This window comes from Nipponia nippon, unplaced genomic scaffold (genome assembly GCF_047370975.1).
Source record: "Nipponia nippon isolate SJK-2023a ecotype South Korea unplaced genomic scaffold, ASM4737097v1 scaffold_5, whole genome shotgun sequence".
NCBI lineage: Eukaryota > Metazoa > Chordata > Aves > Pelecaniformes > Threskiornithidae > Nipponia > Nipponia nippon.
Genome location: NW_028262369.1, coordinates 86,346,195 through 86,364,115, shown reverse-complemented (window position 1 = coordinate 86,364,115; position 17,921 = coordinate 86,346,195). Strand labels below are relative to the sequence as shown.

The following is a 17,921-nucleotide window of genomic DNA, read 5'->3' as shown; positions in this document are numbered from 1 at the left end:
CGCAGACATTTGCCATCTTCTGGCCGTGATGAAGATAAGACAAATTAGGAAGATGTTTTCATTAGCTGCACTCACCTGAAAAATAATCCAGCAGCCAACTCCCATTTCACAAGGTGACCTGGCAAAGACTCCAGAAATGAAATCCAGCGGCAAATGGATTGCAAAGACAAACATAAACAATCAAGTTTGTGATGATCCACCATCTTGAACAGATCTTCAGTACCCAATACTAGGATTTTCTGCACTCAGACACACAAACCTCAGGCATTCATACCCTGCCAATATTTTAAGTCATGCCCATAAAGCATATTTGAATAGGATTCAAGCTGATGAAAAGCAAGTTGTTACTTTTAAAGGGGTTTGGTGACCCTGTGAATGGAGCTGATGGCTTCAGGCCAGCAGATGACAATCCATTAAAGTTGCCACTGCAATTTTTAGTGCCAGCAAAGGTGTGAGAGAAAATGTGGCCCCTCCAGGATGAGCACAACCATATTTCTGGTGCCACAGATGGCAGCTTGAATGGCTGCACGTTTTCTGCCTTGCCTTTTCCTAAGGCATGAAGATATTTAGTCTCCACTGCTTCCAGGGAGACATTTTAGATATACTAAGCTTATGAAGAGACACATCCCACTTGAGTAATTTTCAAAACACCTCTTCCTTTCAAGTCACCAAGTCTCAGCAAAGAGGGGAGAAGAAGAAATGAAGCAACATTGAGCCAAAGGCCATAAACAGATTTTTTGTGTGTGTGCAAGATGGGCCTGGGAAAAGCAAAACAATTCATCTGCCCAAGAGTGGCTTTGCAGGGAAAGGTTAAGGAATAATAAAGAGGGATTTAGATCGCACCATTTTACACACATTTATGAGGGAGAAATTCAACACGCAGATAACAAATTCAGTTCAGCTTTTACTTCCTCTCTCACTTTCCGCCCCCTTAAAGAGGACAAACCCTTCCATTTGTAAATTACTTTAATTTAAATACTTCCAGGTTAACAAAACATCTTAACGTTGACATGCCCCAAATTACAAAACAGAAACAAAACCTCTTGACAAAAGGGTAAGAAAAAAAAAAATCCAAACCCAAACCTCCTTTCCTAAGCTGGAGTTTATGGTCTGTGAGCTGGCTGCCCTCCAGAGTCTGACACAATGTCTGGAGCACCCAGAGCAGCTGGAATTCATTTTCTTCCTCCAAATCTATGCACTTTCATATGAAGTCGTGTTTTGGCACTGCCGCCCAAGAGAGAGTTCAGTGCAAAAAATCTAACCCCGGCCGTGTTTCTTTGCAACCCAACGCTCACTGAGCAAACACGAAAAAGGAGAAGAGGACAAAAAAAAAAATTTTAGAGAAAGAAAAGAAAAGCCCTTTCCCTTCCCCCACACATACACAGACGACTGTACCAAACAGGGGGGCTATTCATGGCTCTTCAGAAATGGGTCACAAGGAGAAATGTTTGCAGCTAAAACCAACACTTTTTTTTTCTTTTTTTTTTTTTTTCTCCCCCCTTTTTTTTTTTAAATAAACATCATGGAGGCCCCTGGAAGGCGCTGGGGATGTTCGAGAGTCAAGGTCCTGCTGATCCCTTCCGCCTCCCGTTTGCGCGGCTCCCACGCCAGCCCCGACGCGCAGCCCCCCTCCGGGGGGGTCCGGTCCCCATCGAGCCGCCTCCGCCGAGCCCGAGCGCCGTGGGGAGCCCGAGGGGGCGGCAGGGCCGTGTGGGCATCGCACTGCTGCTCCGTGCCTGGGGTGGCGGTGGGTCAAGGGGGGAGGAGGGAGGCGTCCAAGGCACTCCCAGGCAGTCCCGTCACAAAATCACACACTGGAGTTTGTGGGAGCCCGTGGCTCTGTCCCCTCGCCATTTGGTCTTTTTCTTCTTTTTCTGGCTTTTCTCTGGGATCTGTTGCCTGTTTCGGGAGACAGAAAGGAAAATAAGCAGGTGAGACACAAGGCTGGGTCGGACATCAGCGTCCAGAGCCCTGGGCAGCCAGCAGAACAGCATCTTGGCGTGCATATGCATATTTGCATATATATCTCCATATACCCTTCCACCACCATGTGGCTTTTCATGTCACACAGCTAACAAGACAACTGCCTGTGTTTTCAAGGAAGGAGGAAAGAAGCCATAAGCAAACATTAAGGCTAACAGCAGGGATATATGTCCTGCTAGGGAACTATGCCTCGAGTTGCCCTGGGTGAACTGCTGCCTCCTCCCCTGCCAGGGGGCTGCTCTGGGAAACAGGAATGCTCTAAGCAATGCAATATCATCCATCACACTGCTGCTAATGCTTGTTAGGGAGGAGGGCGAAAGAGATACAGACTGCACAGAGAAATAAACCCTTCCGGCAAGATTGGCTTTCAGCTGGCATTGCCCTTAGCCAACTGCACTGCTGTGGACTTGGTTATGGAGAGGGGCTAAAAAATAATAATGAAAAAACAGAGGGCTCTGGCCTCCCCTGGAAGCTGCGAAGAGCACCAGAGCACGGAGAGCGAGCTGACCCCAGAAAGATGTCCCTGGTTGCCTGAAGTCACAGCTGTCAAACAGGCAGCTGAGAGCTCGCGTGCGCTGCGCCCCGGCAGCTCCCATCAGTCAGATCGGTTGTCAGCAACCTCTAAAATGTTATGTTGAGGGCTTCTCCCTTTTCACAATGATGAGGCATTGCCAAAATGCCTGTTTGCAACTGTACCTGTTTGCAACAGCTACTCTGCTAGCCCAGTGGTGCAAATTCAACAGAAGAAGGCTTTGCAGCTCAAACACCCGACAAGCAGCCTGTAGACTTAGATTTTATTGCAAGATAAACCACACGAACACCGTCAGCTTCCGTTGATTCAAACGGTGTCTAAATAACCAACCTGAGTTCCAATAGTTTAAACCCAGCCTCTTTGCTATGTAATATGCCAGGCACTAAACTGAGTGTTTAGACCAAGTTATCCAGACCAGGATAAGACATATCTGGGGGGCAAATCATTACGGCTTCATTTGGTGTTTTTCTTATAGCCTCAGCTCCCAAATGCTTGCAACCACCTGAAAAAATGGGCTTTAACTAATAAGATTTTTTTTCCAGCAAGTATCAAGGCTGGAGGCATAAAAACCATAAAGCTCAAAACTAGAAAGCTGAAATAAAAAAATACTTTAAAGTTAATTTGGATAAACACTAAGCGGTCGCAAGCTGTTCACAGCGTTCTGGAACTGTTTTAGAGATCCAGAAAACCACGTCCCGCGCCAGCTCAAGATTTCTGCTGTGACAGTCCTTGTGTACGCACCGCTGCAGCATAAAAGGGATATCAGGAAATGTAGAAGACCTATTGGGCGGACTCAATCACCCGACTCCTTTCTGAATAACTTGCAGACAACAGTTTCTTGCATGAAGCTAAATAAACTGGGAATTGGCCAAGTGCAAGGAGCACAAACAGTGCCAACCCTGAACGAGCATCCTCACCCTGCAAACTCACACGGGCTCTGAGGAGCCTCTGCATTTGTAAAGCACTCCAGGAATGACACAGTTATTAGGGGGCTGTAAATTTCCATTTTCTTTGGAAAAGCTCACTTAAAGAAAAGCAATACTTGGTGGGTGATGCCATCCTATGGATGCGGACAATTTGCAATGTCCAAAGACCAAGCAAAGCTGCTTTGTGGCAAATGACCAGCTAGATCACACAGCACATCTCTGCTCTCTGACTTAACCCGAGTTCCAGCTCTTGTGAACATCTCTGGTGCCCTTGATGCCACGGAGGGTTTCACCTGGCTGGCAATGACTTTCATGGTGACTACTGAGGGAACTGAGGTGCATCACCTATTTTTGATGTTATGGAGTGCATTTTCAGGGCTTGAATTTAGTGATGTCTCATTACAACACTCCTTCCAGCCTGTCTGGAGTTGCGTTATGTAGAGAAAGCAAACAAACAGAGCCTTACCATCTTATTTTGGCTATGTTTTTTTTCTCCCAGAGTAGAATAGATGGTGGTTAAGAGCTCACTGTAACACAAAAGTAATATCTAGCCAGCTAATGCTGAGTTACAGAACAGTTGGGAAATAGCTTGGGACATTTCCAACTCAGCTCTGTAGTTCTCCAAAGACTTTCTGCCCCCTGCTTTTGAGACATGTGGGAAGAGTGGGCAGCACCATCTGCTTTTGATGGAGGCTGACTCGAGGCTGCGCTAAGATATTCACAAGTACAGATATGCTGTGAATAAATGCCTCGTGGTTTAATTGCCGAGCGAGGCACTTTGACTGCACGGCGGAGAGGAGCATGATTTCAGCTCAGCACCCTCCCAAAACATGAAAAATGAGGGCCCAGAAAAATCTGGCAGACAAACGGTGCCAGAAAAACAAATCTTTTCAGAGAGATTTGAGGTTATCAGCCGAGACGCCGAGATGTGCGTGCAGCTCTTTTCCTGCAGGGCAGCCGGGATTTTGGAAGGCAGTCCCTCCCCGCCGGCAGCGGGAGCAGGGGTTCGCCCGCAGAGCAGGCGTTTGCCAAAGCGAGCCAAGGCAGCTCATGCCAAAACCGGGAACAAACCTCTGCAGTCTGAGGAGGAAACCTGTGGCTTAGCCATTAGGTCATGCTGTTTCTCCTACAAAGCGGCTTAATTTTTTCCATTTAGTGAGCAGAAAATGTTAGAAGTCACCTACAACACTAGAATTTTGTAGAATTTTTTGCCAGTCCTTTTTTAACCTCTGGCAACACGAGACCCTGAGAGGACAAAGCTATGAAAACCCAAATTACTGGTCCAAAGCTTTTAACGCCGGCCTTTTAAAGCTTATCATTGTAGTAGGCTTTGCACCATTCATTGAATAATGTATTTTTGTCATGGCCACAGCTAGTTCTCAACCTGCTTAGCAATGATGTCCTACAAGGGTAACTAAATGTTAGTAACATCCCTACGCAGACATAGGACAAGAAAGTTTAATAAACCCCAGAAATCTCCCACCCCCAACCAAAACACCTGGCCCCTGCTCCTCAAAAGTTGGCTCCTGGCTCTCCGGGCCAGGACTCCTGCACGTCCTGTCCATGGGCAGTGAGCAAGTGAAGAGTTTGCAGCTTACCTTATTACCCTCACCAGATCATGGAAGGCCTTGTCAACGTTTAGAGGTGGGTCCTTGGCGCTAGTTTCTATATAGGGAATCTGGAGGACAGAAGCGTATCATGAAAGAGATTAGTAACAGCCTACGTGTTGGTAGCAAACCAGTTTCAAAATGAAAAACCCTAAGGGCTGGAGATACCGGGTGCCTAAGAGACCAGGGAAATACAGGTAAACCAAGTGTTGTCATGACACTGCTACCAACACCTTCACGCTCGCAGCAAGGTCAGCAAGTGCTTACAAAAGGTCTGGAATAAGCACCAGGCAAACCAGCTGCTATCAGAGCTCTGGGTTTGGGGAAGAATAATCATGGACTTCATGTTGTTAGATGTTCTCTCCCTCTAACCTGTGCTAGCAGACATGAAAATAGCCGAAGGCTGTTGAAAGACGAGCACTTGCCAAAAATTCTTGCTTGCCACATTTTATTAGGACTACTGCATGAATATTTCATGACTACAATTCCCCTTCAGTGTAAAATGATCTTCTCCTTCAAAGTCTGACAGCCAGATGGGGCCTCCTAGAGTGCTTGTCCAGCATGCTGGCAGATTTATAAAACTGCCTCTGATAAGGTATTTTCGTACACGGCCTTTTCCAAAGCGTGTGCGTACAGATGGGTGCAACATGTTGCAGTTTAGGTGTCCTGGCTCCTACAGAAACGAGCTTCCTTGGGTAGGGGAGGGAGTGAACCTGCCCTCCCAAACCCCCATCATGACTTCTTCAGAAACACCCCCCGGTTTGCTGTTTAGGCACAGCAAGGTGCCATGAGGTCTCAGGCTTGCTTGCCTTTACCTTCCCATTCAGTTCGTCCGACGGGAGCTGTTGCCTCCCTCTGGGTATTCACGGCTGCTGGCATTTAGAGGTGATTAGTGGAGTATCACGTCATCTATATTCATCCAAGACTGATTTCTCAGGCTAAACTATGGCATGAATAATGCAGAGCTAAGATGGTGGGCCAGATTTATGTAGGCTTAACAGCTCTGTAACTTCATTATCTTTAACAAGCTCACTTCCTACAGACACCTGGGTATACTTCCTAATGCCTGACTCTGCCTTTTCACTCCAGGAGGGTGCACTTTCTTCCCTCATTTTGAGCATTTCGCGTTTCTCACCACTTGCAGACACCTTGTACACGTGGCTTTGTGATGGCCACAGCTTTGCTACAGCCTGGTGTACAGCAGAGGCTCTAGTTTCAATGATGAATTGGCCCTACTGAAAAGAAACTGTATAGCTACTCCTCTGTAGTAGTCGAAATTGTAATTGCAAATGTTTGATTATAAGAGAAATGCTTTAATTCAGCTCCAAATGAGTAGGGAATTAAATTCTGAATGCCTATAATGGGACTTACAACAACCAATTAAACAATCCCGCAAACTTACATTATGTTTTGTTGCCATTTCTCTTCCCTGTTCTCTTGTAATTTTCCGTAAATGCATTAGATCAACTTTGTTCGCCACCAAAATCATTGGAAAGGACTCTCTGGAAAAAATCAAAACCACCACCCAATTATTAGCAAACTACAATTAAAAATACTGAGCATAAGTTTCACTTTCTGATGCTGACATCATCTAACATTTTCAGCTACAGACATACCACATACGTGTAAAGAAATGTAAAGAAAGACCAAAGGAACACACACCAGCCGCCGGACTGTTCTACACATACGTTCATATTGTAAAAATTTACTTGCCAAGTTGCATGCATGCACACATTCATTCTTATTTGCAGGCACTTCAGGGACTTAGTGTCATTCTTTTTGCAATGCCTGATAATAGCTAAGACTGACGATCCAACTAGATGAAGAACTACAGAATTAGTCAGGAAATTAACTGAGACATAGAGACAGATCTTGAACAGGAGAACGGGACTCTCTTGTAACAGTTAAGGCATCTCAGTAACAGCATATCTTGGCAGCTGCTAGTCATTGCAAGGTAATGAGCTATGTTGGAGGAACTGGTGTCGGCTCATCTCCTGGTGGAGACTCATCCACTGAGAGCAACCGTGGCGGAAGAATAGACGGACTCTGGGAGAGCCAGCACTTTGCGGGGCACCTCATGGGGGAGAATATGAATGGGGGCAAAGATCCCCACCAATTGTTACCCCAAGAGAAACTGAAAGAGTGGAAGTGGTAGCTGGAAGGATGCTGGAGGGAACCGAAGAGTCTTCCTAAGTTTCCAGATGCTATTACCTGCTTCTAATCCCAGAGCAAAAACCTGATGAACAAAGGTCCCTCTGTACCAAAACCATCTACCTCTGTAATAATACTCAGTATTTCTTTGACTTTACAGGGCATGTAAGTGACCATCTTCAGTCACCACCTGCAAAGAGACCCATCTATCCACAGCATGTCCAGTGCAAGGCTCTCCTGACGAGGTGTGTAGGTCAGGCTCTTCCCTGGTAGAAATCCCTGTAGCTCTGGTGACTAAACCAAACCGAGCCACCTTGTGCCACGGGTGGTCCTGGCAGTGCGGCTGCTGCCCACCCCACCCCACCCCACCTCACCCCACCCCACCTCCCATACGGGAGCCTCTCCTCTGGCTGCGTGATGCAGAGAGCACAGGCGTGCTGCAGGGCCTTTACCCACTGCTGGGATGAAGGAGGTCCCTTCTGATAAATGACAATTATTGCAGTATTATTTTCTTGTATTTAACTTTAAACCCTCCTAAAATGATTCCAATGTTCTCTGCTGTAACAGGGTTGATTTTATGGGGCTAAGGAGCAGCTAGCCATACTCATTTCTGCATAAAACACTTCCCTGAGTAGCTCTGGATTTTCAGACAGCGTTTCTGTATCATTTTTCATCACGACGATAAGGGCTCCATCTTCTCTCTGGCACGTTGCCCCACTGCTCTGGCTGGAAAAACACTGTACTGCACTCTGCATTTTAAATGAGTCTTAGAGTTGTTCATTCTGATAATGTGGCTTTGATTTAATTTTAATACCTGAGCATTGATATATCTTGACTCTGATCATTCTGGTGCAAAACACTTGCTTGTCTGGATTATTTGATTCCTTTTTGGCTTGCAGCACATTGATAAGAAAGGGACTGCACTTGGACAGTATCTCATTTGCCTTGTTTACATCAGACATAAAACTCTATGGGGACTTTGTTCCCCGTTGTAAACCGTACGATTGCTAGCTGGACAAAGCTACTATGGTTGGAAGTTTTACTGTAATGAAGATTATGGAAAGAAACAGGAGGAAGGCTTTGAACAGCTCTGCTAATGCGGCAGCCTGCAATTCCTTTGGATTTTAAGCTGCCAAAACTGACTGCTAGCTTGAAAACCAGGGCGATGCTCTGCTCCCAGCTACCTGTGGGTCTGGCAGGATGGTTTCTTTACTCGCGCTGCTCCTATTGCTGCAATTTTGTGAAGGTGCTCAGGTTTTGGATGAAGCGTTAAGCTCCCCGGGCTCTGCGCTCCGGTGGCGTTGAGCGGGGAAACACAAACAAGCTCACCAGCCTGTTTCGTTTCCTGCTTCTCACATGCTTGCCGCCGTGTTTGCACAGCATACGGAGGGGTAGAAGTTTCAGTCCAGAGCAAAACAATGAATACCACACCTTATTTTCACGAAGTTAAATTAGATAAAACTGACATCAGTTTGGGGCAGGTTACAGGAAACGCTGTACCTTCTTCTTCAGCTTTCAGAAACAGATTTAATTTGCCCCAAGCTGAGCTGGCAGTGAAGAAAAGACTGTCATGATCTGGGAAGCAGACTGAGTGACTGACATTTCTCTTCATTTAGATGAAATCAAAGGGTGGTTTTTCCTTTACTTTTCACTCTTGTGGGCTCTGCTTTGGATGCTTTACTGGAAGAGCTGTCAGCTGTGAACCTCACATGATATGAGTCCACCCTTCCTGTGGGGAAGTTATTCAGAGCTGCGAAAGGAAGCCAGCAACGAGGCCCGAACCCTCTGGTGGCTTTTCTTGATGACTTCCATAATTAAAAGCCATTATGAATGGAAAAACTAAGTGTTTCAAAGCTGCAAACATATAAGGGCTTGATTCACACCCCACCCAATGAGGACGGATTCATCACCTCTTGAACTGGGATGGGAAGAGGGAGTTATCTCGGAGATAAAATCCTGGCAGCTTCCCCTCCCTCTGTCAGGACATATTTTCTTACCACGATTAAACCCTCAGTGCTACCTTCTCCTACGCATGCACAAGGTGGGGAGCGGGCAACCTGTCTTGCTTTCTCCCCAGTCACGCTGAGATGTTTTATTCATTGAAAGTGGTTGCTGCAGAGCACGATGCATTAACTGCATTACACCCCTTGTAAGAAATACAGTTCCTCCTGACGTGAGGTGTTTTCCCCTTCAAGACACTTGTTCATAGCCCCATATCATGCAGGACCTTTGAAGGCTTGTTTTGCCCAAACTGAAGTCAGGGAAAGGAGGATGCTGACAGGACACACAAAAGGATTAGGGCCGAACGAACACTTGCTGACTCCCTGCTGGTGTTCCGAAAGTGCCTGCACTGTGCACAGAGCATCCTTCTCCCTCTTCAGAGCCAAACGGGTTACCTTCAAAGGTGTCTGCCTTTCTCACACTGCTCTGCCAGACTGTTCTGGCTGGAGTTTCTGCCTTCCAGAACCATTTTCACTCCATCGTAACACTACTGAAATTTTCCACGCTGAAAGCACTAGATGCTTATCAGAAAGGTAAAATACTTCTTTTTCCTCATATGTAGGTCTATAAACCCACACAGAGCATGCACGAATTTGCCCCGGGACACCTGGGAGGCAAAAGGCAGGGTGAGACATGCAACCGCCCTCACGGCACGGTCTCCAGAGCGGCGGGAGGGGGGTCAGGCAGCGCCTGGCTCCACGGCACCCACCTGTCCTTGACTCTGAGGATCAGCTGGTGGAACCGGTCCACGTGCTCGAAGCTAGCCTTGTCTGTCACCGAGTAGACTATAAGGAAACCATCTCCGGTCCTCATGTACTGCTCCCGCATTGCGCTGAACTCCTCTTGGCCTGCAGTATCGAGAACTAGGAAAGAAGAGACGAAGGTTTTTCGTTACGGTGAGGACCTGCGGCTGCTGTCACCGCTATGTGTCCTACATGGTCCTTCTGCCTCCGCTGGGCTTGGTCCTCTCAAAGGCTGCAAGATCTGATGAAAGCAAGTTGGATGGACAAGGTGGCTTCTTGTGACAAAGCAAAAAAAATTCCCAGACCCCACTCATCACCGTGTGCCTACAATGGGAGCGGATGGAGGGGCAGAAGACTACATGGATTTTACTTTCCTTTTCCAGTATCAAATACTGACCACTGAACCTGGGGAGTTGCTCCTCTGGCAAGATATTGCTCAAAGGATTTTGCAGCCCTCCATCTTCCAGCTCTCTCTGTTCCCTGCATGGAAAAACCCAAGACTGGAAGAGTAAGTAAATGCCAGTTTAAATGTCAGGGACAATCTACAAACTGCAGGGGGAAGCAGAGCTGGGAGACAACCCAGAGTAATAGCTACAAGCATTTTCCTTTTCTCAATGCCTGGATATTATTTCTACACAATTATGTGCTTTCAGAGCAAGACGGTACAGCCTTGAGGAGCTCCCCTTAACTAGTTCCAAGTGGTGTTCTGATATTGAGTAGCTAGTTAAAACAGGTGGAAAAGGTTTAAGTGATTTGCATATCCTATACAGCAATTGTGTTTCTGTGCATTGACAATGCCTAGATCTATCCTCAAATCCCCTAAAACACCCTAGTTGTGGCAGCAACTGAGATGCTGTTCCCCACTAGATTAACCGCCTCTCTAATGTGACCATAACCCACTCGTTCTCCATCATTCTGCCTCGCAGGGGGTCCCATCAGCCACATCATGGACCACATGAGGAGCAAACTACGCCAGCCTTCTGGGTAAACACCACACACTAATGCACATCATCAATGCCAATTCTTGGGCCCCAGCTTCGTACACTGCCAGGACTTTGACTGGCAGGAGGAGGGTACAAGAGGAGTTCATCAGTTTAAGCTATGCCAGTACAAATGTGGTGTGAGCTCAAAATGCATCGGTTGCTCAGAAGTAATAGTCCTAGTGCATTGTTGTATCCCAGAGGCAAACATGGGACCTTTATGATGACTGGGAACATTTTCACATCCCAGTCAATTATGCTGGGTGGGAAAACTGTTTCTGCCTCCGCTGTACAGCCACAGCGTTAGCATCTGCTGCCCACGAGTCATGGGGAAAGCCCAGGGCACCGGTGGATGGAGACTGTGGCAGGAGCGTACTGCTGACAGCATGGCTTGATATGAGTTTTTCTAGTCTGAGCAGGCCTACAGTCCTAGCAAGATGTTCCCTGTAGGGGTAAGTACTCAGGCTGCCCCGATTTCCAGATGGGGCTAGGATAAAGCCCACTTTGCTGCTGGTGCTACTTGCTGAATCAGCATGGGTGGCCACAGGCAGACATGCTGCATGTCACAGCGCACCCCACGAGCCAGCCCCCACCTTCACTACAGGCCTGGAGGAAAGGCAGGTATGCTGGAGGACCTGGAGACCTTACTTGGTGATGGCAGGCCCTTTAAAGCCTTCAGCCTCATTCGTTCACCTGTCCTAGCTGGTCTTGAATGCCTGTTTCCAGGAGCCTTTAAGGTGAAAAGAGCTTCTAGGCTCTTGCAGAGACCCTGAGATTTAGGCTTGTTTGCTGAGTAGCTGGAGCTTGCTGGAAAGTCACGGGTGCCTTTTCATAGTCTTTTACCCTGCCTCTGTCCTCTAAATCTAGGAAACAAGGGTCTCAGCTCAAAGGCACCCAGGCTATTCTTAAGGACTGTACAAAAAAGAAGAAAAAGAAAAAAGACAAACAACCCAGAGACACTGCATGTGCTGGTGAATTTCTATGCCCTGGGCAGAATTGCTACCATGGAATAAGGCCAGGACCACGTGGCTAGGACGGAAGAGGAAATTAATCCTTCCTACCCACCCAACCTGTAAGGAGAGGTTGGGCTGCCCTCATCTGACTCCTGCACCAGCTGGACGCAATGTCAGGGCAGGGCTGAGAGCTGACAACCAACAGACACGCACAAACACACACTCCCTCCCCCTCTCCAACACACAAACCCAACTTGTGGTGGAGTGGGACAGCTTCTTGCAGGGGGCCGGGCTCTCCAGCCCTCCCTCAGGTGCCCGAGCACAAGCTGTGGGCAAGGTGGAGATGGATGTGCTGTATCCTGCATGGTAATTTGCTTAGGGACTTCCCCTTGCTCTGGCACATTTGCAAACCTCCCATGAAACACATGAGGAGCATTCCAGCTCTGCTTTTGCACCCATCAGCCCATCCCCAGCTGCTGCCCCTCCAAAACTTTCCATCCCCTGCGAGAGGGCAGGGGATGAGCCCTGGGGTTCTGTGGGGATACCCAAGGGACAGCACAGGGCTGCACTCCTGCCGCTCCTATTTTGTCTGGATCTTGGCCACAGCATCATGCTAAACACAGGCAAAGCTGCTGTGTCAGCAGCTGCTATTTAAAGGGAATTCACTTGCAGTGTTCATAGAAAGGCGAGCAAGTCCAGGCAGCATTTAAAACAGCACTTTGGAAATGCAAGTAAGACACGCAGCAGTGAAGGTTAAGGTTATTTATGCAAAATTAAGCATCATGTGGTTGGCCAGAGAAAGTCTTTGTTTTAACTTTAAAAGTGCTTTTAAAGACACCGCCTCCTCCCCCCCATCCTAGCAGTTCTGTGCTACACGAATTGTAAACAATCTGTGCGATCTGGATCCTTCGTAGGCAGGACGGGACCACATCCTGGAAAGCATCAGCACCAAAAAAGGGACAGATGCAAGCAGCTTTGCTTCTTGTGGCATAAGAGCTTCAAGAAGACTCTTATCTACAGAAATGGGAAAGTAGCAAGGAGAAACCTTGAGAAGGTGAAACTGGGATGGTGCTTTGACTGGCTTCCCAAAGGGGTCAGGAGATTTAGGATGTTAGCCAGCATTCATCTTCTTTCAAAATCCCCATTTCTGCAGACAGAGAAGAACTGTGAGCTCCCTCCTCCCCTGGTACACTTTAAAACCAGCAATTGCCTCTTACTGGCAGTTGCCCCACTGGCAGCGCATAAAAGCCAATGTGGAAACAAGGCTGGACCAAAGCACAGTGGGTTTCCCCTACCTCATTCTTCCAAGAACTGAAATCAGATTCACAGGCTGCACAGCACGTGGTGAGGGACTTCCAACAGCAAACTTGGTGAAGTTCCCACAAACTCGACCGAGGAAGCAGCAAGAAGGAGTGTTAAGGAGTGTTTGGGTGAAAAGAGAGGAGAGAGAAGCCAAGGAATATGTCTGATGTAGGAACAGACATCCAAAGAGGGCAAAGCCGTTTTACAGAGCTATCACGCAATCAGCTGGAGACTAAACTAAGAGCAATTAGGCTGAGAGAGCCCAGCAGGGACGTCTCTTGCTTTGCAGGTAAGAGGCTGCTCGGCAAAGAGATCCCCTTTTCCACTTTCCAGTGGATGTGACCCCAACTGTTGTGATGAACTCCTTGCTAACTGAATCCTGCCCCCTTAGTGCTCTGCACACCATTTTCCTGTGAATATTGATGGGTTAGGCAAGAATGCGGCTGCTTAGAGAGCACTTCTGAGCAGGCACAGGAGCCCAGGAATACACAGGAATTTGTGGCCCAAAACAGAAGCACTTGGTACTTCCAGGTATTTTATGTGGCAATGTCTCTGCAACCGACAGTGCTGCGAGTGCCCATCCAGAGACACAGGCATGTAAATCTAAGCCACGGCCAGAGACGTACTATGAAATCTAAGTCACAGCATTGCTTCTTCTAGAGCCTGGGCTGGATTCAGTTCAGATTCAAACACAGCCTTCCCAGCCTTCAGAGAGCTCAGATCTGGCTGTAAAGGTGAGTACCTCTTCTCTTTTCATACCTAGGCAAAACGCCCTCCTACGTCTTTATCTTTACACTGCTGAGCAGCTAGGTGTATAGATCAACTCAAGAGAGTTTCTCCACTGTCCATGGCACCTAAGGGGCCAAAGATGACCAGACAGGCAGGTTAAACCCATTTTCTGTCCTTCAGTGCTTGGGTTTCACTGCTCGAATCAGACACCGATGGCCCGTTCCAAGCAGTGACTGCACATTGCCGCAGCCAGTCCTGAAAGCAGCTCCAGGCGGCTCTTGGAGCACCTTGCCTTACAGCATCCAGAAGAGTGGCTGCACACCACGGAGCTCAGGGACAGGACAAAGTTGTTTGTGCCTACCGTGATCTCATGCTCGGAAAGGTGAACTCAATATGTACAATTTGATTTTTGCAAGCAGTCTCCAGTGAAATCCCTTTGGCTACATACACCCGGCACACGTGCAAGCCTTTAAGAAGCTGGATGGGTCAGCAGGCAGATAAGAACCTGGGTTCACAGCACCAGGGAGAGGAGCAGCACAAAGCAGCCTGACCCCAGGTGTTTTCTGCTTCTTCAGCGACTTTTTAATGTGAAATACAGAAAAGTCCCTGGAGCAAAGAGCACAACTGGGAACATGGCACTGTCAGGGGAGCGCTGCCATCACGGATTACAGAGCCAGACTCCTCTTGGCACTTCTCTCTCAAAGTCTTGCTTCCCTCTTGGCACTGCAGCTCTGCTTTCAAAAGGTGAGGCCAGAGAGAAACTCCATCCCCAGCTACCCTGCAGCTTGGCAGCTAAGCTCAAGGGAAAACTCAACTTGAACTGACAAGTCAAACCAAAGAGGAGATGGCTGAGGAGAGCCATTCCCACAGTCTTCATCTTCCTTCCATCAGCAGTGTGGTGGGAGAGGGCAGCCCCCATCAGACACTGGCTTCAGCCGAGGAACTGGTATTCTGGGCGCTGAGCAGATGGGGTGCAGGGGCCAGGGCTTATATTCTGTATTCCCACACCCCAAGTCACCCTGAAGAGGTATGAGGTGCCCATGCTGTGCACAAGGCGAAGCAGATGCTTCACTTGGTCACTCTGATGCTTCTGCTTCTTCTCAGATACAGCCACACTGCCCCCACCATGAGAGCTTTCCTCAGGGAAAAACACAGGACTGGGAAACACTGGGGCTTTTATGAGCCCTTCTTCTGTGCCCTAACTAAATACACAGATGTTATAACATGGAAAACCCAAGTACTTGAATTCTTGCCCTTTCTTTAAGGAAAAAGAAAAGAGGGGCCTTCAGAAGAAAGGCTTCCACATCAAGAAACAGAATAAAGATGCGAGCCCTTAAAGGAGCTCTTTCTCTAACAAAGGGCAAGTATTCAAAGCCTTGTGTTTTCCATGTTGCAACATCAAAATTTTCCTGGCAGGAAAAAAATCCCCACAACCCAAGACAAAAACCCCTCTTTCAAGGTTGCAAAATCCCAGCAATTAAGGGAGGAAAAATACTGTACACACAAATAAAAGAATGAAAGTACAAACTTAATTTGAATTTTAATTCCTTCAATGACACTACCCAAAGTTTAAATAAAAAAAAAAGAAAGCGAGCTGCAAACCAACCCTTCTGCCTGGAAGTCTGAAGTGACCTTTGATCTCCCTCTGGCCTCCTGGCTGAATTGTTCCCCAGCTTCCTGAGGAGAAAAGCAGAAAAGCAGGCAGCCTGTCCTCGGATGACTAGCAGCAAAAACCCTCGGCAAAAAGGGCTGCATGGGACACACGGGTGGAAAGAGCAGAGAGGGAGCCCGGGGGAAGGAACGGTGCTTGGTGTTGCTCCATGGGGGTGCACACCAGGGCTGTGCAGGTCCAGCCCAACGCAAGGGCACCCAGGAACTGAGAGGAGACTTGGGAAGAAGAGAAATAAAAAGGAAAACTGAAGCACAGGAGTAGGAAGACAATTTCTAGGCAGTGAGAGTTTCATCTAAATCATACCAGGGGAAGGAAAGGGAAGAGGTGGGAGACCACAGCCTCCTTTCACCCAACACACAGGCACAATTCCTTGCTTTGCTGCTACCAACTGGCACAGCCCTACTGACAGCTAAGGGTTTAGCCCAATCCATCAACATGCCCAAGCCATGTGCTTGTGGCCATCTCTTTCTCTCCTCTTCCTCACCACCTTTTTATCTCTGTGTGGTTTATGAGCTGTAAAGAATTTTGAACCATTGGGAATTTTTTGCCACATTAAAGCATTCCACTTTTGGCTTCATGCCCAGATTAATAATTCCAGACTGGCATTTTGCAGCCACACCAAGAGAAATTCTGTGCTAATTGCTAAGTTAGCCCGCACGCAGAAAGGAGTGTACAAAATTAATGATAGCAACTCAACTGGAGCAACAGCTAATCAAAGTAGATTAACCCTGGCCCCCACTTAATTCTGACCTGATGTGTCTATATGGCACCTGCGTGTGAATGCATTTAACCAAGCACATCACCGTCCTGACCTCTGTATGAACAGCAGGGAATAAATGAAGATAACATATGCAGAGAAGATTGGAGGCTGATCATAAAGCCTTGTTGGGGTGGCAGCAACTGAAAAAATGGGCTAGCCACAAATTGCCTGTGCATCCCTTATTCAGGGTAAGTGCCCTGTTCCAGTCTATGACACTTGTCCTTCAAACACTGCATCGATGGTCTTATAAAGCTAGTGTAAGGCCAACACTAAAGTATTTTTAGGTAGTGTTGGACTTGAACACACCAAGCACAGGTCCCACAATCTTCTGGGAGGCAGGGAACTATCATAGACATTTCTTTGGTAAGAAAACAGACACAAAGCCAGAGAGCAAATATGTAAAAGAAGAGTTTGAACGTAGGTTTGGCTCCAAGGTCTAAAATCTGAAATAAAGCCTATTTCTTTTAAGTTTACTTGCAGTGAGAGATTTCAGCAAAGGAAAAAAATACAAGTCAAACGTTTCATCACACTGCCAGTTAGTGCTATTGAATAAATGTGGGTGGAGGTCTTCATGGAGGGAAGCCAAATGCTTTATGCAAGCTGGCTAGCACAAGGGTGTTTTTTACAACATAATGCTGGCGCAGATACCAAATGATAGAGATGCTTTGTGCAGAACTGCTCAGGCAACAGCCTGGAACAGGGTGGGTTGTGTTTTCTTTTTTTTTTTTTTTTTTTTTAATTAAGTTGTTGAATGCCGATGTATTTGGCTTTTTTTTTAATTATATTTTCTGCAAGCTTAGAAGCTTATGGAGCCCCTCACGCTATATCCTCACTTGGTAGTCTCATCTTCTAAAACTAGTTCCTATTTTGGGGGTGGGCAGCTTCTTCTCCCCACCAAGCACTGCACAAAGCATCAGCTTGTAAAGGATTTGGCCATAAAGGACAACTGGAAAGCCTAGAATTTATCATGATGCATCTTTACCCTTCCTATCATGTTTGTCCCTAATTTTATACCATAAGTGATTCATGCAACCACGTGTAACCACAACAAGCGCAGCTGTCCAAGTATATGGTGACCTCCAAGAATGGCCTATATCCAAAGCCTATGACGGAAAGCTGTGGCAGAAGACACATGTGATAGTCAGTCTTTATGCCCTGTTTCTACTGGGCAGATGGCAAAGGCTCACATGCTTTTCCAAGCAAGAATTTTGCCTTTCTTCCAAAATTCTGATTGTTCAAAATCTCAAGTGGTAGGAAAGAGAAGGAGAAGCTGCAGTTTCACTTCTGTGGCTGCAAGGCATCTGTGGGCACAGGAACTCTGAAAGTCAGGGATTCCCAACATGCCATTCAAGGCCACAGCTGAATTCAGTTTAGCCCAAGTACAGCCACTAAACTCCATCTGAGCAAAAGAAAGGCTTTTGCATTAAAACAAAGGGTTAAGTTTCCGCTTGTTGGAAAACAACCTCTTTCCCCACTCCCACCCAGGTCAGGGTTGTTTTTTATTTTTTTGACTAAACAAAAATTCCAAATATTCAGTGAAAGATGCCTTTTCCACTTCCAAACATTTTACAAAACCCAGGCT

General features: G+C 47.1%; 1 protein-coding gene across 8 annotated transcripts in view; it reads right to left on the bottom strand.

Annotated features, from left to right (window-relative positions):
- Positions 1-886: 886 nt before the first annotated feature.
- The window catches only part of MRAS (muscle RAS oncogene homolog), a 41,798-nt gene continuing 24,763 nt past the window's right edge, over positions 887-17,921 (bottom strand). For all 8 annotated transcript variants that reach the window (XM_087733416.1, XM_087733415.1, XM_087733414.1 and 5 more), the window contains 4 exons: positions 9,910-10,063; positions 6,451-6,550; positions 5,040-5,119; positions 887-1,899 (listed from right to left, as the gene is read on the bottom strand). In XM_087733416.1, coding sequence (XP_087589542.1) covers positions 1,800-1,899; positions 5,040-5,119; positions 6,451-6,550; positions 9,910-10,063 — 434 coding nt within the window. In that variant the 3' untranslated portion in view covers positions 887-1,799. The remainder of the gene's footprint in view (positions 1,900-5,039; positions 5,120-6,450; positions 6,551-9,909; positions 10,064-17,921) is intronic.